The 26,315-nt window shown below is 40.9% G+C and overlaps 1 protein-coding gene across 1 annotated transcript in view; it reads right to left on the bottom strand.

The window, feature by feature from the left end:
* Positions 1-26,315, bottom strand: part of CARS2 (cysteinyl-tRNA synthetase 2, mitochondrial) — a 77,728-nt gene that overhangs the window by 24,362 nt on the left and 27,051 nt on the right. Inside the window, exons 3-11 of the mRNA XM_083168679.1 lie at positions 25,602-25,719; positions 22,006-22,077; positions 20,323-20,428; positions 17,721-17,804; positions 12,742-12,871; positions 10,274-10,407; positions 3,331-3,398; positions 1,925-1,991; positions 429-567 (exon numbers count right to left, since the gene is read on the bottom strand). Of these exons, the coding sequence (XP_083024805.1) occupies positions 429-567; positions 1,925-1,991; positions 3,331-3,398; positions 10,274-10,407; positions 12,742-12,871; positions 17,721-17,804; positions 20,323-20,428; positions 22,006-22,077; positions 25,602-25,719 (918 nt within the window). The remainder of the gene's footprint in view (positions 1-428; positions 568-1,924; positions 1,992-3,330; positions 3,399-10,273; positions 10,408-12,741; positions 12,872-17,720; positions 17,805-20,322; positions 20,429-22,005; positions 22,078-25,601; positions 25,720-26,315) is intronic.

The following is a 26,315-nucleotide window of genomic DNA, read 5'->3' on the forward strand; positions in this document are numbered from 1 at the left end:
GATGTAGTCTTAAACCCCCCCCCCCCCAAAGGAAACTGCATCAGCGAACAAGGACTTATTATTTTATTTACAGTTTCTTATATTGCACAGCAGATTCCCACAATTGAATATTCAGGGATCAAAAACATGCCTTGCTGAAAGAAAAAGGGACCAATGGAATACCCCTATATGTATGTATGTAAACGTATTTTGCAATATATATATATATATATATATATATATTTATTTTTTATTTTTTTTTGGATAAAAATCATATTTTATCAAAGTATTTTCTCACATCCATCTGCAATCAAAGAGGTGTTGGCTGACATGTGCTTTAATAATAACCTAGATATTAACAGAGAAACAGCAGTGAATTGCTAAATATCTATTCAGACATACAGTGCATCTCCTTTAACGTACGAGTATTAGGCTGTTACTCACAGTACCTTTGCCAAAGTACGTCCTCCTGTATACTTTCACACATGAGCTGACCTTTGATATAGGCATGTGCATCATCAATAAAGGAGGAGATTATTTTCAGAATACTCGAGGCTTCATTCATTGAATCCTTACTGTATGCCACAGCTAGGAAATATGATTGAATCATAATTTAATATTCAAACAATAATAACAAAAAAAGAACTTCTACAATGGAAATAATTTCCCTTCATGTGTTACACACCTGCTTTTGTGCTTGTGCTCCAGTATTTAAGCGTTTGAGTGCCAATGTTGCTGTAAGAGATGTGCAAAAATATCCGCTAAAAATGCCAGGGTCGAAGTCGAGGAATAGGAAATCAATTTAGTTATGGCCGGCAAATTATCTGAAGTCAATCAATTGAAGTTTTGTTAAACACTGTGCCAAAAAAGGAACCGTTTCTGTAAGGGACGCTGGCATTTTAAGCGGATGTTTTGCACATCTCTCACCGCAACATTGGCACTAAAAGGGTTAAGAATAAAAAATAGCAGCTTTTGCAGATGGCCCTAGGTGTTAAATATGTATATTCATCTAAACAAAATGATTTGCCAGGTGCAAAGCACAAACCAAATTTGACCTGTAAGCCAAAGATCTTTAAGAAAGTTTTCCATATAAAGAGCTTTAGTGTAGTTGTACAGGGACATGCACCATTTGTTGGATTAAACAGGATCCTAAAACTTAACAGACCTTTACATCAGGAGTGTAATTAGGGCAATCCACCATTCTGTCAATTAATGGGTTGGCAAAATCCAACATTTTGGAAATCTTTGGTTCCTCTATACCAGGGATGGGGAACCTTCAGCCACTCAGCTGTTGGTGAACTACACATCCCAGCATACCTTGCTAAAGTTTTGCTATTTGGCAATCCTAAAACTGTTGGAGGGCCAAAGGTTCCCCATCCCTGCCCAAAAACAAAATCATCTGGGGGAGCAGATTTCGGACAAATTGCTGATCATCGGAGTCTATCAAGCAAGGGACTAGCATCGGGAATTCGGCCTGTATGAGCTGCATTACATTAATGAAACCTATTCTCTTACTTTTAGCAATCCTTGGGCAGCTCTGGAGCTAATGCAACAATCGTAGACAACGAGATACCTATTGGTTGCATTCTGACTACTTACAGGAGATTACACGAAACGTGGTTACAAAGGGTCATTCCATGTCACTTAAGGAACATAAAGGAAACTTTTACTCAAAAATTCAACTCTAGTCTTTGTATAAAGAGCCGGTGTTATTTTTTTATGAAAACTTATGAGAACGAGCTATAATTTAACTTGTCAACTAATGCTGAAAAATAAAAGATACAGGATTTGCTTTTTTATAGTGTCATGTTAGGGACATTGCATGGAATGGCCCACAACCACCTGTGTAACGTTATGTGTGGGCTCTCGGTTTGGCTTTTAATTACAATCTTTTTTCGCAGACAAGCTAAAATACAAAAGCTTCAGAAGACTTCGGATCCCATACCTGATCTATATTTAGAACGTAAGCAAAACATCCGGAACTCCTCTGGGGAAAAGGATTTCAAAAACTCCTGGAAAGAAATAAAAACATGATGCTTGTTGGAGGCTTGTAAAACACAAACACATAAAAACAACATCCAGCAGAAAATTAATATAACATTACTATAAACGGGAATACACTGCAAATATATTGAAAATGGTACTCTCCAACAAAGAAATAAATACACAGGATCAATACTTCCAAAGCATGTAGTGTAGCACTACCTATGCAATATTTAGTTAGCAACGTGCATACATGGTGGATAAGAATCTAAACATTTTTGCTGTCTTGATAATACAACGCTACAACAAGGCATACCATCTAGGACACTAGACACACACACATATTGTGAGATCTAAGCGTTAGATCCCCACATCACTGAAACCATTTACAATAGTGTTGTTGACGTAAATGATTAAAGTGGACATTTTGTTTGAAAAGGTAGGAATCCCCGGTTTCAAGAGAATACTGTGCATGCCATATTTTCTGAAGTGCAGGGTGTTATAGTCTTATTAGTTATTGTCCTCCTTGGCCTTGAATATGTTCACTATTGAGGTTTATTGCCTGGTGATTGCCCTCAGTTCTGCAGATGTCATAATGGTGGAGACACGCCCAGACTGGGGTATGAAGGGTCACCCAGGGGAATGCAGGGGTAGGGGCCCATGTGTAGGGGTGTGGCCAGTCTCCAGAGGGGATGTGGCCAGCTGTCACAAAGGTTTGGCTAACCATTAGGTCCCTGGAATACTGATTGAAAGGATGATGTACAACTGTTATAGGTTTCATTAGTTAGCATCTTATGTGTGCACATATACAGCCAACACTATGGAAGCGATGATCGCCCTTGCTACCGGCTCGGTGGCTCGCTACACTATCTAAAATCATCTCCATGCAAACATGGATAGTGGGGGTATGAACTATCCACGTTGGCATGGAGTTTAATTAGTTTATTTTAGAAAGTTTGGCGAGCGCCGAACCCGGAAGTAGCGTGCGGCCATGCTGCCGCCGTAAAAACTAAACAAGTACCATTTTAATTTCTAATCCCTAACCTAGCTCTCCCGCAGTCTAACCCTGACACCCCACTCCTACCCCCCATGTGAACTTATGCCTTTAACTATGAACAGAATTTGGTTACATACAGTACCCACTGACAAGCAAACAAGATGAAAACCAACCATACAGATATCTATGTACAGTATAATTAAATGGAACAAAAAAAGGACCTTAAATGCAGGCACTGACAAAACTTTATCAATACTTTGGCAAACAACTTTATGAACATTTGAAATATAGCTATAGATAAAAGCCTCAATACAGATGATCTGCAAGTTTTTCCCAAGATAGAATGCAGCACGGCAGCACTCACAAATTACCTTCACTGTAATGTAGTTTTTCAAAGACTTTGACATTTTTTCTTCTTGTCCTTTCAGATGTAAATGTCCTATGATGGAAAAAAATAATCATTATTTCAGTACATTGCGTTTTCACTTGGAATAAATGTGAATAAAATCGATTTACTTAAAAAAGAAAATTAAAAATTGTGCTGGCACACAGACTGGAGGGTGAGAAACCAGGGAAAAATTGATAACAGAAAGCAAATGAACAAAGACATTCTGTCTGAAATGAAATTAAAGGGAAGAAAAGAGGAGGAGATGTGGGAAAGACACAATTCCACACATCTGCATGGTGACTTACTTTTTTCTTCACTCCCCTGGCTGGATCTCTCTTATCTAGAGCGGGATGTATTAATATACATCGCCGCCCTTCGCCTGGCAGCCGCCGCATATGTACTAACATATGCGGCTAGCATCGGGTTGCGGTGACGGAGACCCCCGCGGCTGCCAGTGTCCCCCTGTGTCTCCTCCTCCCCCCTGCAGCCGGATGTCCTCCCGGCTGTGACACCTGCTGGGGGGAGGAGGAGATCGGGAGGATGGGAGGGGGCGCGCAGTACCCTTCCAAGCGAAAACGGTGCGGACGGGTAATGGTAAATAGGAAAATGCGGTAAAACCCCCGTTTTACCGCATTTTCCGTTTAGTACATCCCGCCCCTAATCCCCTGAGGACTTACTCTCTTCGCCACCCCTCCTGGTCATCTATCTCCCTTTTCTGCTCTGCTGCCCTGGCCAAACCAAGAGATAAGGACTCTCCATGCATGGAAGTTATTTTTTGCATGATTCTCCAGCAGCTGCAATAATATAAATATAGCAGCAATTTGTTTGAAAACAGTGATGAGAAAAGATTTAGAAGGTTTGTTTCAAATTACTAATCCGACCCCTTATAGTAAAAGTGTCCAAACTAAGCAGTTCGCCTACTATTCTGTACCATTTATGTGACAACACAGTCACCTCCCAGCTTGAGTTATAGCACTATGGCAGTATGAGTAAGACATCTTGTAAGAATTTTTGCTACACATGCTAAATGTACACAACCACAACCAGGATGGGACAGGGCTTTCACGTAGTTTAGTGAGTGTGTGTTCATGCAAATTGAGTCAATACACACCAACAGGGAAGCACAAACACACCTGTTAGGAGATCTCTCTTTTGCACCCAGCATAGAGTATGACGATGACTAGGAGTAAGCAGTAGACTGCCAATGCCGAGGTCTGAGGCTCTAGTTGTCAGAGAACTATTCTTATGATTTACTGTATGCTCATTTTACTACCTTATTGATAACTGCATGATGATTTTACTGCCTGCAGCAATTTAGTTGTTTACTTTATGTAAACCTATATCACATTTGAAACGCTTTATTTATAAAGTTACACCATACCCTGCAGTAAGCACATTAAAAGGAGGATTAGAATAAGAAGTGACACAATTAAAGACTCTGGGATTGATAGTTACCCACCACAAATTCCTCTATTTTTGTCTAAACTGCACTTTCTTTTTAGGATGGACTGGGTGGAGGCTATTATAGATAAAGGTCGACAAGTGGAACAAATCTTTAGGTTATGGGATTCTTACATATCCACTCACAGCGCGCTCTGTCTAGATCAGCGGCTCAGGACCTGTTGGTTGACTTAACTAAAGGCCCATATACACTGGGCGACTTTGAGCTAAAAGTCGCTCAAAACCGCAGGTTTTGCAGGCAACATCGCCGGGAAAGCCGTTTATCTGCTGGTTATAGCAGCAGATGAGCGGCTTTCAGGACGGCTTTGCATAGCGCTCCGCTATGCAATGCCGTCCTCCCCCCTCCGTCGGCACCGGGCAGGGGGAAAGCCGCTCAGTGTGGCTCAGCCGCTCCATACACGCTGGCCATAGTCGCCCAGTGTGTATGGACCTTTATAGCTTTAGATGGTGGCTCTCCTGAACAGGATTGTTATAATTGAAGTAATTACAAACAACAAGACATATGTTTTGAATTGTGATGCACTTGTTTATTCTTTCTTTAGAAAAAGCACGTACACATTCCACATGTAATTGACAATGATATATTTAAACTATGATATATTGCATTGTATTTATCATATTGTAATTATTGTCCTTGATGTCCCAATGAAAATATGAAAGAAAAAGAAAGACAGCTCTGCTCAGTTGTGTTTACTGTCTAAAAGCATGGGTCTTCAAACTGCGGCCCTCCAGATGTTGTGAAACTACATGTTCCAACATGCATTGCCACATTTTTTCCTATAAGAGCATGCCAAAACTGTCAGGGCATGCTGGGACATGTAGTTCCACAACATCTGGAGGGCCACAGTTTGAAGACCCATGGTCTAAAGGCCCCCATACACCAGGGATTGTACCCAATTGTACAAACTTGATGGGTTGTATGACTGATTGCATGCAGATTATGTGCACAATATGTGCACACAATCGTGCAGCGCACAGTCCTGCGGGTTGAATTATTGGTCCTCTGATCAGACGTGCTGCGAGTCTGATCAGTTGTGATTGGTACCAGATTGCATGTGCTTTTAAGCACATGCAATCGGTCATTTGACATGTCTGCTGCCGCCTTACACTGCACTCTTATGCCTGCCCCTGCCTCGGAGGAGACAGATGCTAGATACATCATATAGACAGCTGCAGCGTTGTGCTCCCTGTCAGACGCTAGAGGTCAAATATGACCTCTAGCATCTGTCTCCTCTAAGGCTCCTAGACCCCATTAACCCCTTGGCAATGACCTATAACACCTAGCAATGAGCATTAATCCCTTGGCAACGAGCATGAATTGTATGCAGCAGCTGGAATGTACGACGGATTGTGTGCACATTGTGAGTACATTGTGTGTCCAAAAACCACCAATTCTTCTGGGGAGTTGAAGGTAAATCTGGACACAATCAGAATTGTGAGCAGGTCTGTCTGATGTATGGCCAGCTTAAGAGGTGAGGGGTTCTATGATACATTACTGTATGTTTGCAAAGTAATGGCCAGTTGGGAAAGTGTTCCTGGCTATGGGAAGGCAGAGCTGGCTGTAGAGAAGTTACAAAGGAGAGGGATAAGCTGGATTTAGAATTGTTTTAAAGAAGTAAAAGGTTGGGGATAGTATGATACTGTGGCATACAATGAGAGTATGGTGGAATCCTGGCAGCCATGCACGATAGGAGGTTATGAGAGGGGAAGATATTAGAAGGTAATTGGATGAGTATACGGAGAGAATGGGAAGAGATGGACCAAGAGGCCAGCAGATTAGGAAGGACTGGAAGTGTACGTGAATCTTGAAACAACACCCATGATGATCTGCAGAAAAACTAAAAAAAAGGAGGAAGTTTAAACCCTTCACTGATAATCCCGAGATCAGTGCCTTAATGCCCAGGCTGGCAAGCCCGGAAAACTCTCGGTATTGCCAGTGATTAGTTCCGGGCAGCGTTGCTGAGTTCTTTGCTGGACTCAGGCAGCTTCAGTGCTGCCCGGCTCCCTCCCCTCAGCCGTGCCCCCGGCTCACACATTACATCATGTAGGGAAGGGGAACCGGGGCGCAGGGCCAGGCAGCAGCTGATTGACAGTTCAGCGGCGCTGCCTGGACCCGGGGAGACAGTGGTGGGTTTTTTTTTAAGAGTGCTCTCCCCATAAAAAACTCACCCAGTGGGGAGCGCTCCCTTAAAAAAAAAAACACACCACTGAAGAGGTTAAAGGGTCAAGACTATAACTACAGGAAACTTGTAAAGTGATCCCATGCAGGTGTAATCATTTTACAAATGGATAGTGATGAGCTAAGGGGGGGGCAGAGATACTGAACCCTGAAAGCAACCCCACTATAAAATCTGTGGTCGACATTCACACAGTTGACATTACTACAATGTTTATATTCTGTCCATATTGACATTCTGAATGTTATCAGGAACACTTCCAGAATGTTGTTGTTTTTTTGCTTGCAATAGCAATAATTCAGACACACATCTTATGAACCATTGACAGTGATATAAGTGATAAGGGAGTTAAACGATTTAGTTCTTAAGGCCCCCTTCCACTAGTGAGATATAAGCACGAGGTGTGTTCCTGTACGCATAGCAGATCAGACGGGCTGCTATAAAATATTTATTGCAGCAGTTGCTGGGATCGCATACGATATATTGTGTGCAAAAGGACCGCATACCATGTATCATATGTGACATGGTACTCTGGTTCCTGGTAGGTCAACTGGCTGCCCACAATTTAACCATATAATGTCTGTGTGCGCATGAACATGTGATAGAGAATATAGATTGTAAACTCCACTAGGGCAGGGACTGATGTGAATGTTCAAATATTCTCTGTAAAGTGCTGTGGAAAATGTGTGTGCTATATAAATAATCCGTAATAATAATAATCCTCATAGGATATATATATAATGCTTTATTGACCTGTCCAAAGTGAAGGGTTCCTGAAGTTATAATTTTAAGCTGCAAGAATTTTCAGTTGCAAAGATCTAGAAAATAAACTATGTCTCCCTCTAGTGGTCTTAACTGTACTTATTTCTTACAGTGCTGCAAGTAAAGCACCATACTCACTAGAGGATATTTTAAGAGAAATCACTCAGAAAGGGGCTGTGCACTCAATATCGTTAACTATGCGTGCTCCCAATCGCATGATTATTGACCCCTCCTGTCTACTGAACATTCGTGTCGATTTTAGCTATAGAGCCAACGACCAGCATGTTCAGCAGGTCCCGGTGACAGCACTGAATGATACTGTTCACTGTGTACACACGTGGCCAATATCGTTAACTATATCAGCCGCGGCCAGGAACATCTAGTGTGTACGGGGATTAAATGTGTCATGTCTCACAACAGTGTCAGATAGTAAATATAAAATATATACGTGTAGTTCTCAAGTAAAATGTCTCAAAATAATGGCACATTCCCTCAGTTTTGGGTGGAAGCCTTTACAAATGTCATCTATACAAGACAAAGGAAATGTATAAAAAAAAATGTAAGCATAATGACCATATAGTATAATACTTATAATACATAACTATTTTCTATAAATAGCTTTATTTGTACAAACAGGAAAATTTTCCCTGATGAAGTCAAGGAAATAGAAATTAGGAAATACAGCACGCCACTTTCATTTGTGTGATTGTCTATCGGACTACAGCAAATCCAACTGTAAACATAATAGAATAGCTGTACATCACTGCCTCAATGATAAACACAACATCAGCTATTTTATTTACTTACACGGTTACTCTGCTACATGTCTATGCATTCAAAATATTTCAATATTTGAACTGTTTCTTCCTATTCAGTTGAACCTTATTCCGACACAGCAAGGGCCATTTTAGAAGATTGACACATCAATTTGTGTGTGCGCGACCTCAATACAAACCAAGATTTGTATATATCAATTATGATTGCACACTCAGGGCCTTGTTTTGGTTCACTCAGATGGGGTAAATGTAATTAAAGAATTACATTTGGGTGGGGTTTTACTTCAAAGTGAGATCTATATTGCAGTGTAAAAATAAAGCACTTTAAATAACAAAAAATGTCTCAGGCGCTATGGGTAAATGCTGAGTGTATTATAGGTCAGCAGCATCTACGGTGGAGGGATGCCACCCTCTAATTAAAAGACAAAAAAGAGACAATACCGTTGGCGCTTAGGATATAAATAATGATACAATTTGACAGTTAAAAAACACAATTTTTAATTAAAACAAATCACATAACCTTACACAAAATAACAATTAATATATCATATTTACTATCAAACAGTTTCGATTGAAAAGTTTGTGAGCTCAAATGCACCTAGGAATTTTTGTAGACCAATTAATTGGTTTTGATTACTTCAGTTCCACATTATGCGGATTTTAACTCCATAAGTGTGGAGTCCAGGTGCCCTTACAGGTGATATTATACAGTCACCAACTTTTTACTTACATGTGATGCAGATGGATGTCCTCTCACACTTATGGAGTTAAAATCTGCATTATGTGGAACGGAAGTAATCAAAACCAATATATTGTTATTTTGGGTAAGGTTATGTGATTTGTTTTAATTAAAAATTGTGTTTTTTAACTGTCAAATTGCATCATTATTTATATGCCAAGCGCAACAGTATGGTCTCTTTAAAAAATAAAGCAGGCAGTATTTCCCTGCACAGAAACAAAATAACACACCCAAATCTAATTCTCTCTGCACATGTTACATCTGCCCCACCTGCAGTGCACATGGTTTTGTCCATTTGAGAAGGATGCCTCTGAGAGTGAACCAGAATAAGGCCCTCAATTACATATACAGGTTTTGGCTGGTTTATATACATGTGTCTGAATTTTCTTTTCAAATAAACATTTTTAGTATATACTGTACTGTACATTTTGTTATACTTTGGCTTATTGAAGACTGGAGCCAGATTAAAAAATGTATACTTTGGAACTCAAAAGACCAGTATGGAAAAACTGCATATTTTTACATTTCTAGTACACATGGTCTTTTTGTTTTAGCACAATCCTTATAAGCCAAATTATGCTTCACTAAATAGTGCTATAGCTCACCCATTTTGCCATCTATTTTACCAATGACAGCAACAATGACAAAAAGCATTATATAGTACCAAAGAATAGTCGATAGTCACTGTCATGGGAATAGTCTATGTGATAATGTGCCTTTTGTATTGATGTCACAGCAAACGTAAGAAGTCCACGGCACTCCAGAAGTATATTTCGAAAGTTTGTTGATCGGACAAGACATGTGTACAGCAAGGCGATATTTCAGGGCCAATGGAACAGTTGTACCTTTGTTGGCATATATGCCTTGAAAAAATGGGCCATGAAACGTTGACTTGCTTTACACGTCTTGTCAATAGACTTTTGGAGGTCCACTGTCTTCTTCTATATACATACATACAAACACCTAAACATTCACACATACAAATGCAGTATGAGCATGAGAGAAACCTACCTGTATGAAGAAAATAGTTCCCCCATTGTGCACACTGGTGATAGGCTTCACATTGAGCAATTTCATTTTCATGATGAGGGAATGCCAGATCAATCCCACCTGTGTGAATGTCAAGCTGACTACCAAACACAGCACTAAAAAAGGGAATAAAAAAAATGTCAATGATGTATTTATATCACTCACGCCACATCTTAGCATCTGAGGTTTGAGGAGATATGATGTGGTATCTGGCACTCGCAGTGCAAGGAAAAATCTCAGCTGACCACATTGCGCCCATAGTATGTGACCAAATGGCCCCCCAATATATAAGATAGTATTTATGTATAAGATGTGGAAATAAAAGACAAAAACCTCAATATGAAGTCACTGACTAAGGCGATAGACCAACACTTATAACCAGTACACCATGTTTTAGTTACAGTGTGTAGCCTATGAATGTCTAGAATAGTACTAGAATGGGAAGTGGTATAATTCTTTCACAAGAAAAAGACCTGGGCGATGGTGTCAGGCGTCATTCCAAGAATCATCCCTAAAATGCTGGACTGGTTGTGGTGGAATAAGTATATACTACAGGGCCCAAGGACAGAGATTACATGGAAATACTGGTTAGACTCACCTCCTCCCTGGTGTAGTAGTAGTAATAATAGTAGTAGTAGTAGTAATAATAATAATAATAATAATAGTCGTAATACTGTAGTTGTTGTACTAGTAGTAATAATAATAGTAGTAGTACTAATAATAATAATAGTCGTAGTAGTAATAATGATAGTAGTAGTAATAATAATAATAATAATAATAATAATAATAGTAGTAGTAGTAGTAATAGTAGTAATAACAGTAGGCATAGGGTAATCAAGAAAATTAGGTTAAAAAAAAACGGACTAAATGGACTGGTATTCAAGAGAAGTGAATATGACGCTATTTTGGGGGCCTAAATTCTTACTTACAAGTATATTTGTATATAATATATATAGTGAACCAATTAAGAATAAAGTGCAGATACATGAATTTGCTGAACTTGCACAGACTGTAAAATAGCTGGAAGCAACTATTTCACATGGAATATAATTAGAACTATTCTCTGCAAAGCATAGATTGGAGTTTTGTTTCAGAAAATTAAATGAATGCCTGTGGTTATAGGTCTCAAACATGTAATAAAAAAAAATACAGAAATTTGTGACAGAACAAACGGTCTATTCCTGGTCACCTTTTCAGAGCATTTTCAAAACCAATAGCATTCATGTTTTACTGTGCCCAGCAGTTGTACTAGATGGGTGTGGTATGGGGTTCCGACAGTCGGGATCCCGACAGTCATTAGGCCGACGTCGGGATCCCGACTGCCCGGACTCAGACAGCATGGCGAGCGGGCACGGTGGCTCGCTACGTGAGCCACATATTCTACTCTCCCTCTATGGGGGTCGAGGACCCCCATGAGGGAAAATAGCCGGTGGCCGTTGGGCACCCGGCTCTCTGCGTTTTGACAGTCGGGATCCCAACGTCGGGTAAATGACTGTTGGGATCCCGACTGTCGGGAACGCGTCCGGCACCTGTACTTGATCATCTTCCAGAGCACATACAATTTCATTATGACACTAAAATGCTGCTTGCCCTTTAATAGCTGTGGCTGATCGGATAAAGTTGTTTAGCCGGGTGTGTGAGAAGTTGTAGACTCTTTACAGCTACAGTATGTCAAATAAGAAATTAGCCAAATAAATCCTGTTCATATGAATCCCCTTATGCTTGTTCATACTTCACCAAACATTCTAATCTTTCATATGGGATTCGGTATGAAATCCCGATGGTCAAAATCCCGAATGGGTCAAAATCCCGACATTTGAAATCCCGACATTTGAAATCCCGACAAGGTCAAAATACCGACATATAGAATGTACAGGTGAAACAGTCAACATGACTTTGTGTCGACAGGTCGCGAGTTCCACATGGGTTTTTTCACTGTTTTTTTTAGCCGAATGTTGACACGGTCGACATGGACACAGTTGGAAGTGACCCGAAACCCCATGCTTCAGGCACAGTGCCTCGCTGCGCTCGGCACACTATTTTATTCTCCCACCATACCCTAGTGGATGGTAGGGCATGAAATACTGCCTGTCGGCACATGTCGGGTCAAAAAACAGTCGACACAAAGTCATGTTGACTGTTTCACCTGTACATTCTATATGTCGGCATTTTGACCTTGTCTGGATTTCAAATGTCGGGATTTTGTCCTTCTGGGATTTTAATTGTCGAGATTTTGACCCTGTCAGGATTCTGACTGCATCCCTTCATATGGCCATATCATATTGACTACTGAAATCTATGAGAAACTAAGTTATGTGTACTGTAGGAAAAAGATTTATATTTTAGGCAGCCAGAGAAAGGTGCACCAGTTATAATTAAGTGCAGAGGCTACATGTCTCCATAAATAGCTCTCCAGCATTAACAATATGAATATGGAGTATTGTTTGTACCTTGCTATAGTGGAGCACTCAATATGCCAGCCAGGCCTTCCTTTACCCCACGGAGACACCCAATAAGGCTCTTCTGGTTTAGCAGACTTCCACAAGGCAAAATCTCTGGGAGACCTCTTGTCACTTTCAGCTGTAAAGCATAAACATGCGGCGATCTCAGGGCTAGAAGACAGACTTGCGATACATCACTACATGAGCACATTTCTTTCATTAGTGTTCATTCTAGCACCCGCTATCTTTGAAAATCCATGCAGTTCCTCTTCCCTGCCTGGGGTGTCTCTGTCTGCTGTGGTGATTCTAGCACAGGTCTGATTTGCATATCAGTGCTGATATACAGACCACACTGAACCTACCGTACAAATATTGCACTGACCCCCCCTGCACTTGCCGTTTCCACCTCACTGTTTTTTTTTCAGCAAGGTGGAAATGGCGAGTGCGACTGTCAAAACGGCGAGGGGCGCTCCTAGATGCAGCGGGGAAATGGCAAGGATTCCCCTGGAACACAAATTAGGGTGAACGGACGGCGAGGGAGTTAGACGGTGAGGATCCTCGGCAAAATCAAGCCACCCTTGCAGCAGAAACCCCCTCTGCGGCGGCATTGAATACCGCCCTTAGTATTCTATGCAGACTAAATTGAAGAACTGCTGCCATGGTGCATACGAAAGTACACATGTGCGCTCATGTGGAAAACACCTCCATAGAAAAACTATAACTTGTTGGATAATCCTGGTTTCATTTTAAAATTAATTAAATTAAATGTTATAAATGCGTACTGCTAACTTATCAAACTGACTACATATAATGTAACATATTATGATGTAATGAAAAGAAATGTAATCCCTGCATTTTACCTTATGTTCCTTAATAAGAAGATCTATTGTTTTGCATAAATTGTAGAATTTTTTTCTCAAAAGTTTTGTTTTAACTACAGTATCTCTCATGCTCTCTCTGAATCATGCAGAGCTTGGCTTGAGAACACTCTTCCTGGCTGTGAGGAGACTTTTTTGGGCTCACATAGAAATTGTTAGTCCTGTTGAACTTCTTGAACAGGTGACTTCTTTGGGCCCACATAGAAAACTATGTTCCTGTTGAACCACTTAAACAGACTTGATGCCCATTTCCAAAGGGAAAGAACCTGTGTACTAAGAATTTGAATTCCTATGTCCCAAGAGGGTACCAAGCTTCTTCACATTTGAACCTACTATGGTTATTGAATTGTTCCTTTTGCACTAAACAGTGTTATCCAATTAAAAGGAATACTGTACCGAACACAAAAGGTCTTTGAACTAAACCCTCACTTACCAGATCACACCCCTATACAAGACATGGCTATCTAGTCCTTGATCAGTTCTAGACTTTTAGTTTTTAATACCTACTTGGCTGAGAATACCAAAATGTTTTAGCAGACCCCTGATGAAGACTCGGAAATGTGTTGGGTGATGCAGCACTTTTAACCTTGGATGTACAATAAAATATCTTCATTGAACATTTTTATTTCCATTGGCATGAGAACACTCAACAGGCTTCTTCAAGGAATTCAAACACTAAATACTTTATTACTCACAGTGACAGTTAATACATAGGGCGGTATTCAATGAGGCTGATTCGCCAGGTTTTTATGGCGATTTTGTGCTGTAAGGCGAATTTTTGACTAAAACCTATTCAATGACCAGATGGCGAATACATTTCAAGGTTTTTTTCGCCATGATTCACCGAGTAGCAATCGCTATCTTTTTATGGTGAAGTGGAATGTGAATTTTTAAAATAAAGTGTTTTGTTTTTTACATTTGGTGTCAAAAAGTCAGGAATTTTATTCTGAGGAGGGGCATGCTATTTTTATTCATGTGCTGTAAGCACATGAATATATATTTAATTTAAAAAAAATATATATATATTTTTTTTTACACAGACCAGCCAGCAGGGGGCCGGAGCCGAGCCGCTCATTAGATATTCATATATTCACTTCACCCGATCATTACATATGCATGATCGGGTGTAGTGAATATACCCGGTCCCCTGCTGGCACCCCCGGGGGGCAGCCTGTGCTGCCTGGCGCCCGGGGAGCCTACCTCTCCCCCACAAACGTTCTGGGGCAGGCAGGGAGACTTCCATCTCCCTGCCTGCCGCCGTCCTCAGGCTCCCTCCGGCATCGCCGCAGGAGTTAAATTTCGCCGGTCAGGGGCAGCGAGCCCCTGACTCGTTGAATACTGGAGCTGGCGAGGCTCCGGAACGCGGCGAGCAGTGGCGAATGTTCAGCGAATCCTGAACAGGATTCGCTGCACATCTCCAAAACGCTCATTGAATACTGCCCATAGTAGTGGACAATTTGAGTATTGACCGGCCCTTTGTCAAGACTCAGACCGAGTGTGAATGGTAGAAAACTTGCACCAATCACACGTCTGATTCTTGACAAAGGACCAGGCAATGCTTGAATCAGTGACGACTATGTATTACCAGTTGCTGTGACGTAAATAGTTATATACCCCAACACATCCTCTAGACAATATTTATGAGTGCTGTTTACATACAGAGATAAATAAATATATATATATATATTAGGTACTTGTGTAGTTTCACGGCGCCACTTCCCTGCAGATTGCATCATATGCAAATCGCATGCAAATCATATGCAAATATCGCATACGATTGGCATACGATGCGATCTGTGATGTGATTTAGCACACGTAAGTGTCCTCCCAACCTGTTCATACCCCCACTATCCACGTCGGCGCGGAGTTGATTTTATAAAGTGTGGTGAGCGCAGCGAGCCTGAAGCGTGGTGAGCGCAACGAGTCCCGCGAGGGGACATGGATTACTTGACGTGTATTCCGCGTCTCCTCGCCACGCTTTGGGCTCGTTTTAAGTGGACGCTTGCCACCTTTTATAAAATCAACTCCACGCCAACGTGGATAGTGGGGGTATGAACAGGTCGGGAGTACGCGTACCGCGTCCCCTCGCGGCGCACACTGCGCTCGCCATGCTTCGGGCTGACGTGGATAGTGGTGGTGTGCTAAATCGCATTGCGGATCTAATCGGATGCAAATTGCATGCAAATATGCAGGGAAGTGGCGCCGTGAAACTACACAAGTACCATATATTATTTTACAAGTGTGTCAATATTTTTTATAGATGAAAACAAAAAAGACACTTTATTATTGATTTACTTGAAACAAGTGTTAAAATTATCCACTTCCCATTCCAACAAGCAAATTATATCAACTTTATATGTACAGTTTAATGAAATGAGGTTAGGAACTTCCTTAACATAAATCTAGACTCATATGGTCAGTTTCAGAGAGGAAGGGCCTGCTACTACTGAAATCACCTGTAATTGTCACTCTACTGTCAGCCTGTTTTTAGTTCATTTATACATATAATAAAGTACAGCTAAGGCCTGCCACTTCATATCTAATGATATCTGTGACCTTTAACAAAACAAGAAAATTGACCTGTCCCATACTAATATTTCTTGAAGTTTGTTAACTTTTGAAGACAATTGTATGATTGCATTACTTCAAAGCAAAGGAGAGCCCCTGAAACCAAAAAACTTATGTCCCTAATAAAAAAAGATGAATTATGCATATTTAAGTGTGAAATATTGCTAGTCAGATTAAATGGATTAAAGTTTATGGTGTTTAGAAATTGTATTTTTAATAATTAAATTGTAAATACAAAAAAGTTTATTTCTATGTTTTGTACATGAAGGTGTCAATATTAATGTTGAAAGAGTTTTTTTTAGATAAAATCTTATTATGGACAGACAAATATTTAAAAATAATGGACCATATCTTTTACAGCAATAGACTGATAAATATATACAAAATCAGTGGCAAACGCAGAATTTTCAGAAGGGGGTTTCCAGAGGGGCGGAGCAAATCATGGAGATGGACACTTAGGTGACCCAGTATATGCCGGGTCAGTTAAAATAGTATTATAGATAGACCAAATGTATATTAATAATAATAATAATAATAATAAAATATATATATACACACACACACACACATATATATACACATACATATATATACGTACAGGGGCATCAACAGCAGTGTAGACCCCTGGGCATAGCAATGTATTGGGGCCCCTACCTATCCTCCAGCGGTAGGGGTGGGGGAAGCTTTGATGTCCCGCGGGTGGTAGGGGGTATTATATCAACCGCTCAGCATGTAGGGCCTGGATCAGTAATTTCCACTAATTACCCCTTTACTGCACAGATGGTGGGAGATGGGGTGGGAGAAGGGGGCATCGGGCTGAATGAAGGGGCCCTGATACATAACTTCCAGGGTGGTAGAGGATGTTTAATACGCAGAGGAGGGGTGTATAGTGGAGTGGGCTTATTATTCATAATTTTCTGGTGGGAGGACAGCTTGCTTGACTGCAGATATCTCCAGTTCCCAGAAATAGATTTCTTAGATTTTAATGGAATTAAACACTAGAGGATCCCACCTACCAAATGGTATTGGGTACTAGGGGATCAGAGTTCAGGAGGCAGAGCAATCTGCCAATGAGTATATAAAACTACATACCAGGTGTGTGGAACTGGAGCAGGAACCAGCTGCTGGAAGGCTGATATCTCTGGTTCTGGGAACAGTAGGGACAAGCTACTAGTGTCCATCAAAGGGGGAGAGTCCCAGCTTTTGGAATATACCCTCAGAAAAACTCTAAGACAGAACCTGAAATATCTGACTGGGAATAGCAATTAACAAGCTTGGATGGGGACCACTGCTTTGAAGTCAGATATCTCCGGTTCCCAAGTGCCGATTTTAAAAGTTCTTGTACCCATGGAAAGAGGGGACCCTCAGCTTTCAGCCTAGGACCCTTAGACTCCTGGGGGGGGGGGGGTTTCTGGGTACTCAGAACCCCCCCCCCCCCCCCCCCCTGCGTGCGCTACTGAAAATCATAATCCAACAGAGTGCCTTATTTTAGACATCTAAACCTATATATCTAGACTACATTCATATTTCTTTTACCAATACCTGTTTCGGCATCCATATCAGAGAAAGAACCAACAAACTTCCCGTATCTTTCACCAAGTGAATGGACATCAAAATATACATTTCCTAAAAATAAAGAAGCGAAAAGAATACAATTACAATACTTTCATTTACCAACATAATTCATTACTATAATTGAAGCAATGTACTTCCTTAGAACCTTATTTGGAAACAGAACTGTCAGTGGTTCCTGACCAAGCAGGTGAGACTAATCATATACATAGTGGGAGGATAGTCTCCTGCTCAATTTGTTGGGGAATAACATACATAGGAGGATCAAATATTTTAAAATAGCAGAGGTTTCTGAAGAGGTAAACAATCTGATTGTGGAGAAACATACTTCAAAACTTTGACAGATGATCAATGAAAATAATGTGCAATAAATCTATATAATGTTCTTTTCTGTAACAAATTTATATTAAAACCACCAGTCACAAGGCTGTGAACCAAAATGAGCTATAACTACTGCCTGAAAACAGGGCGTTACCAGGGATTACTGCAAACAACCAGCTAAAAAGTAACCCCCCCCCAGTAAAGTTAACCCGCCCCCACTGCCTAACCCCTCCGAAAGCCACTTCGGTAGGTTCCCGCACCTTGTCTGCGGTCCCGGCTCCAGATTCGAAAACCGAACATCACAAAATGTCCGCCCCCATACAGCAGACAGTTTTTGATACATACTCAAAAACTGTCTGCTGTATGGCGGCGGACATTTTGTGATGGTCTGTTTAGATTAGAATGAAGCAGAAGCCAGAAGGGGACAGGGGAGCCTGGACTGCAGACAAGGTGCGGGAACCTGCTACAGAAGCGGCAGGTGAGGTCCCAGCGTGCGGCAGCGGTATTTCAATAGCTATTGTTACGCCACTGGTGAAGGTCAGTAGTAAGAGGGAGTACTTTGCAGAATTAACAGCCTACAGGCCAATAGGCTACATTAGACCATTTCATGATAAAAATGGCAAAGACATTCTAGCTCTACACAGAGGAACTACTGTATGTTACTTGCTATGGCAAAGGCTTCTGATACCCTATATAAGTTATGGATGATGCTGCTGACGTTTTATTACACAACTGTATCTGTTGGGGGGAGATGTACTAAGCCCTGGAGAGAGAAAGTATAGTTCCAACCAATGAGTGGGGTATAACGCACAGACAACATCACGTTTGATAGCATTAAGTTGACATGCACATTGCACAAGGCCAAAATTGACAAAAGGTTGCAGAAGGTAGACACTGACAAATGAACAACGTAAGCAAATTGTCGACACATGAAAAAGATCAGATTGACACTAAATACACCTGAAAAACAAAATTAGTGTCGACAACTGAGCACATGGACGCCCCAGTTAGTGTACAGCTTCACTCACCAATCCCAAAGTCCACGTGGATGGCAAAGTATAAAAAGAAAACGGTTAAAAAAAAAAATGGAGGAAAAAATTTAAAAAATCACAAACAAAATCCTCAAGTGGTGAGAGTCGATCCATCAGCCATCTGGATACCCTACCAATCAGCTCCCTAACTGCTATGTTAGAGGCTGTTTGAAAAATGGTAGTTATGAGCTGATTGGATGGCAATTTCTCTTTCTCTCATGGCTGTGTATTGTACATCTGCCCCTGTACCTGTGCGAATGAGCTCATAGCAGAATTTGCTTACAGAAAAAGGAAAATAACCCCACCAAGATCAAACGATCCCACAGGTGAAGGTACCGCATTGAGAAGGCTGCACAAACCTTGTCAGAAGTGCAAAATTTCAGGATGCACAGCCCAGCAAGTCAGCTCCAGAGTGAGTTACTGAGGTAGCAATTATCCAGACCAACAACGCTTGCTCAGTCATGGATTGAAAAGAACCAGTGGATAGTGATAAGAGACATGGGTGTTTCAATTCCCACCAAGGCCCAATCTGTGCGGAATTTGCATGGTGCCACTGAATAGGTGTGTGCTAGATTCATCTGGAAAGCCTAAATGATTAAATTACATAAAGCTACACCAACACAAAGAAGGGAGAGCCACCAAACATTTGGTGACTGAACAATTCTCTGCCAGATGCCAGTTCAAGCAAACCTAAGACTCCGCTATCACCCCTTCAACGGTCTACTTGCATTTCTGCATTTCAGAGAAACCCAACAAGTGAGACTATAAACCCGAGGAAGTCTTTTCTTTGCAATATGAATAAGGGAATCCCTGTGAACAAATTTATACTCTAGGATGGGATTAAAAAAAAATACAAAAAGGAAGACCAGGAACCAGGGCAGATAACCAATATAAAGGGGGCTATTCAATCCCGGATTCCGAATGTCGGAACGTCCCAACAGTCGGAATCCTGGGCTGTTTTGCTCAGTTCTACTGTAACTCGACAGCTGGAATTCAATGTTCAGAAACGGCAGCATTGAATAAGCGGTGGCCGCTATTTCCGCTGAATACTGCACAGTCTACCAAAAAGTAATATAAAACTTGCAAGCCCAAGTAGAGTGGTATTCTATTGTTAATGCATTAGTGTCCATTCTCTTTCAGCCGGTGTTCCCTAAAAGAACAGGAAACTATAATATTTATAGTTTAATATACATTAGGCGTGATAGAGGAAAAACAATTACCTTGTGAGGTAGTATAGGCATGGCCATTGGAAATAATCTGCATTATAAAAGATACAATCTGTGGAATATGTTCAGTAACTCTCATGTATGTTGTGGGGGGGAGAACCTATAGAAAGAAAAGAACACTATAAAAAAAAATAACAATTTCTCAACACAAGCTGTAGAATGGAAAAGTTAATTCACATACTGTAACATAGAGTTGGACTGATTAGCCTAGTTCCATAGGAACCAGCTTCTAGAACAGCAAGATAAATGACTTACAGTCTACTACGGTCATCTGTATCAGTGAGTTTAGATACGCCTAAATCAGACAGTGAATTAACAATATATGCTGTAAATATTACAAATAGTTTTGTGAGCAACAAGCCAGTTACTCTATAAAATGAATGTGCAGCACATAAGATCTGAGGATTGACCTCACGACCTGCGCATCATACCGAAACATTCACAGAGTGCACTCAAAACACACAATGCATTGCACGACCCATCGAAATCATGCGTTCAGGCCTGAAATCATTCTGATGTATGACCAGCTTTAGAGTAACGGGTATGGGTCATATGGTCAAAAGTCAATAGGTCAACAGACAAAAGGTCAAAATTAGGCCGACGCGGGCAAAAGGTCGACAGAAACAAAAGGTCGACATGCATTTTTCATGGGTTGTTTTTTTTTGCATATGTGAACATTAGGGTTGCCAATCCCAGAGAATTTTTTCAATCCCGTAATTCGGGTTTGAAAAATGCCCGATCCCGGGATTCCCGGGATTGGCTTCCCTAATTAAAAAACCCGCCCCGCATATTTACTTACATGTGTGGTGCGGCCGGGAGGGTGGTCGGTGAAGCTGGGAGGCTGGGCGAACGATTACTGATGCCAGGAGGCAGGCGGGTGAGTGAGCGGCCAGCAGCAGGATCCAGGAGTCGGGCAGGCAGGTGGGCAGACGGGCGATGGTGTCATTCTGCGCGCCGGGTCTGTGCAGTTGCTTGCCCTGTGCAGTTGCTGCGCAGAGCCCCAATGCCGGGGAAGGGAGAAGCCGAGCAGCATCTGAGCACACGCTCAGACGCTGCCCGGCATTAGACTGCGCATGCGTAGTCTAATCCCGAAATCCCGGGATTGGAAACTCCAATCCCAGGATTGAAATCTCTGCGTTTTAGGGGCCAAATCCCGGGACCACCCTAGTCGACATGGACACCGTATGCATCCCCTCCCATGGCTTCAGGCACAGAATACTATTAATTCCCCCCTCCTTGTACACTGAGATGGTAAGAACACGTTTTTGTTTGTTCTTTAAATTGTGAAAAACTCATGTCAACCTTTTTTTATGTAGACTTTTTCATTCTGACCTTTTGCTTGTGTGGACCTTTTGACTGTTGACCTAGACAATGTAGATCTAAGGATCACATGCCAGAGTAATAGGTTGTCATCCGACATCCCAAAATGAACACTTATAAGGCCATTTCATTTGGCCTCTCACATGGGAGCAAATTTAGCGGTGGTCTTACCACTTAGCAGAACCATTAGGGTTGTAGCCATCAATAGGGAAATCTCACCGGAACATGTAAGCTTCATTTGGTAGCACATTTTACGAACACCAGCTGCTCAATCTAATCTCTGCACATTATTTATCAACTAGCAATTCATGATAAAGAATAATCCCTGTTATTTGCAGTGTCTTGTTGTGTCCTTACCTTTAATGTCATCATATCTTGTTTAAACTCCTGTTCATAAGCACGAGACAGGGACACCGGAGACAAGTTAAGCTGTATCCAAAACAGATGCAACAATATAATTCTAACACCAATAATATTAGTACACTGGAGTCATCTTATTGTGCAGAAAATGATCAACACACTCAGATTAGTAAGGAATATCCAAATTTGTATAGTCTATTCCATCTCTGGGGTCTGCTGTTGTGAGCTCTTGTTCAAGTACATAAAGTGTGCTGTACAGTGACGGGATAACTATGTATAAAGTACATTTTAGTTTGATCTTCGGATGACTGGATGTGCATTTGTGCAGTTTATATGAAGACATGTCTTCACCGCTATTCAAATGCCCTCAAGGAATCTTTTTTATTTATGCAATTAGCAATGATCTGAACTTACAGTATACGCCAATTTGTATACTTTCTCAAATTAGCTACATATAGAACAACATGCTGCCATAAACATAAAAATCAATCAATTACAATCTATAACATTTCTAAAAAATCTATCAAAAAAATTTTTGCCCGCAAATCATAAAATATATAAAAAATATGTCATGAATAACTGTAGGGATAGTGGTCCTAATTATATTACATACAAATATTTATAATATTCATGACCGTTTTTCCATATATTTGCGGAGTTCAAACTAATTTTTGATGTGATCCAATGATCAATATACTACCAGCAGCTCTCAGCTTAGTTTACTGGAACACTAACAGAGGCAATATAACAAACAAAAGAGCGTTTATAGCTTTAAAAATGCAAAGATATTTTTATTTAAACATATATAAAAACAGAATAGGTAATTGTTTCCTAGCAGGGCGCCCACTAAGCTATTAGCTTAGTGGGCTATTCTGCGTAGTGAAATTGCATTGCATGGCTTTTTGTGCCTTGCGATGCGATCTCAGTAGTTAATTTATTCACTGCACCCTGAGTGAAATTGCATCGCACATCGCATCACATGGCCCTTTTTTGTGGCGGGAGATGTGAGATGCGATCTCAGTAGTTCATATGGTAAAACACCTAAAACAGCACCACTCTCCACATCACCCCGAAGCGTGGCGAGCGCAGCGGAACGTGTCCTCCGACCTTTTCATACCATCATTATCCACGGCGTGGAGTTGATTTTATATAGTGTGGCGAGCGCAGCGAGCCCGAAGCGTGCGGGGCGCAAGGAGATGCGGATTACTTTACATGCATTCCGCGTCCGCTCGCCACGCTTTGGGCTCGGTGGCTCGCTGCGCTCACCACACTATATAAAGTCAACTCCGCACCGACATGGATAGTGGGGGTATGAAAAGGTCGGAGGAAGCGTTCCGCTGCGTTCACCACGCTTCGGGGTGACGTGTTTTACCATATTAACTACTGACATCGCATCTCACGCCACAAAAAAGGGCCATGCGATGCGATTTCACTCAGGGTGCAGTGAATAAATTAACTACTGAGCGTACATAGAAAATCTGGGCGCCCTGCAAGTACCACAGAATATTCTAAAAAGCAGCTAATCAAGCTATCTGATAAAGAGGTATACAGTATGTACACACGCTATGACCAGTTCAGAATTGTTCGAACATATCCATCAAAGAATGTATTAATATATCTGGTTTAGAGCTCCATGGTCCTCTATTTGATATTTTTGTGACCTTCCTGCTGTAAATTGGTCAGTCAATCAAAGAGTGCTCAAAAAGGATATCTCAATTAGTAAGTTCCTTATAGATATTTTAAAGAAACATTGTATCCAGATAATTGTTAGAAAGGTAGCAAACCACACTGGGACTCTCTGCACACTTCACAATAGTAAAATGTCTCTTATCAGACATCTTACCCATCCTCTGCTCAAGAGGTCTCAGTATTTGGAAGGTTGTTTGACATTCCCATTTTGTAAATATTTTGAGAATCTGATCCGTGTGTATGCCCTGCAGCAAGGGGAACGTGCGTCCCTCTGATCACTTTTACCTGCAGGGAAAGCCAACAAATGGAGACAATGGGGCAGATGTATTAAGCCTTAACAAGAGATAAATGCAAGGGTGATAAGGAGAGATAAACGTTTAGCCAATTACCTCCTTACTGATGTTTTTCAAACACAGGCTGTAACATGGCAGTTAGCAGGTGATTGGCTGGGCATTTATTTACCTCTAAGCAGGATCCAGGATCTAAGGGGTAGATTTATTAAGCTCGTTGAAGTGAAAAAGTGTCTGGTTTTTATCACCGGCCAATCAGCTCCTACCTGTCATTTTTCAAAGCAAGCCTGTAACTTCACAGTTAGGAGCTGATTGGCCGGTGATAAAAAACAGACACTTGATCACTTCACCGAGCTTAATAAATCTGCCCCTAATTATCACCCTTGCATTTATCTCTTGTTAAAGCTTATGCCCCAATACACCAATACACATAGGTTATTTGTCCTGAAGAAAGTGCTGCAATGTTAAAGGAACTGAAACCTTGCCCTATACAAAATGTGCTCCTTGGTGTTAGTTATCCAACATGGATCACTTCACCCAGCCCATGATACAGCATCATGAACGTAAATGTGTTCATACTGTATCTATTCACGCAGCTACTATTTGTATTAGTATTTCTCTATCCACAGATCATTAATGACTTTGGAGACATAAACGGTCCTTTTTCCAATGGGTGCCATGTGAGCAGAACCTCAGCGCTCCATGACCTTACATACTCCTCCATGTAACATTAGTGTCTGGTCACCAGTGTTAGAAGGAAATGGAAATGTAAGAAATATCTGTACAAGCTGGAAACAACTGCACTCTGTCAGATGGAGAAGCTAAATCAGGAGGCCATTATTAAATGCTGCTAGTAACCTGGCAGCAACTTAACAAGATCACTGTAAGAAGAGGTTATTATAGCTTCAAATGAAGCCTCCTGTAGAAAAATCGACAACATCAATTTGGCACTGAGAGTACAGCTGGTCAGTAAAGTCAGTTAAAGTGAACAGTGCAATAGGAAAAATACATTTTTTGCAAGTTTTTTGTTTAGCCTTTGATCACACTGTGCATCAATGTACAAGCTCTTTGTAACAATTCCTTACAGTTGAGAAAAATATATATTGGGCATATATTAGTGCCAGTATGAAATATTAGCCAATTACAGAGCTAAATCTCTAGTGTGCCAGAGAGAGACTAGTTATTAACTAGCCAAGACTACAGGAATCCCTGGTCAGAGAGACTGTGAAGTATAGCCCTCCCAGATGCAGCATTACCACAGTTCTGTTAACAAGAGAGAGGGATTCATTTAGATGGATAGATTTAGCAAGATGATTGAGATTGTATGTGATATAACAATTAACAAAGAAACACAGTATAGAGGGAATCGAACGGCTGATCTCAGTCCTGTGAGGCAGTAATGCTCTGCATTACTCCATCCGTACTGCCCTGTCACACTGCATAACATACCTAAAGGATAATAGCTCAGTAACATTAAGGAGCAGTGGAATTACTCTGAAACATAGTAGTTTTAGAAATGACATCTCAGCTCTATCATTACTACATCAGTAATCAGAGGATATTAGGTCACAGTGCTACAATCATAAACATAGTCCAGAATCAGCATATTTTTACCTCATTGGCTCTCTTGATTATCTTATCATCAATATCCGTTATGACCATCGCCATGACAACATCTATTCCGAAGAATTGGGTCATAAGTCTACGAATTATGTCAAATCGAACATAGGAACTGAAAGAGAAGTAAAATATATATTTGTAAACCAATTACACCCATTGTATAGTTTTTATTTTATCTATACATTTTAATCAATTCCCAAAGGGGAAAAAAAATGATAGATGCACAGGTCAAAAAAAAAAAAAAACAGACACACAAACACTTCACACACAAAGAAAAACAGCAACCATAAAAATATGAACGTTGAATTTTGTTTGAATAAGCACTCTCATAAATGGATGTAATGAATAATGCTGTGTACCACTTTTATGTGTAGTATTCCCCAGTTTTACAGGCGCTTAGAGACCTCTGACCAATGAATTACCTGGATAGGAGTCATTTTGATTTCTGCAGCCAGCCAAACCTTTTCGATCAGATGTATGTTGGCTATTTCTCTGTAGCCTAGCAAAGTTAGTTGTTCTCATGCATATTCAACTTCTATACACTGTAAGTCTAGTTTAGCTCACACACACACACACACTCTGGGGGGTATTCAATGCGAGCTTCCTGCTCGCTGTCACCGCTCACCCTGTCAGTATTCAACACAGCCCCCTCATACGCTAATTCCCCCTTGCTCCATTTTTTGAGCGAGGGGGAATTGGCGTATGCGG

The sequence above is a fragment of the Crinia signifera genome, chromosome 2 (genome assembly GCF_055691185.1).
Source record: "Crinia signifera chromosome 2, ASM5569118v1, whole genome shotgun sequence".
In the NCBI taxonomy this organism is placed as follows: domain Eukaryota; kingdom Metazoa; phylum Chordata; class Amphibia; order Anura; family Myobatrachidae; genus Crinia; species Crinia signifera.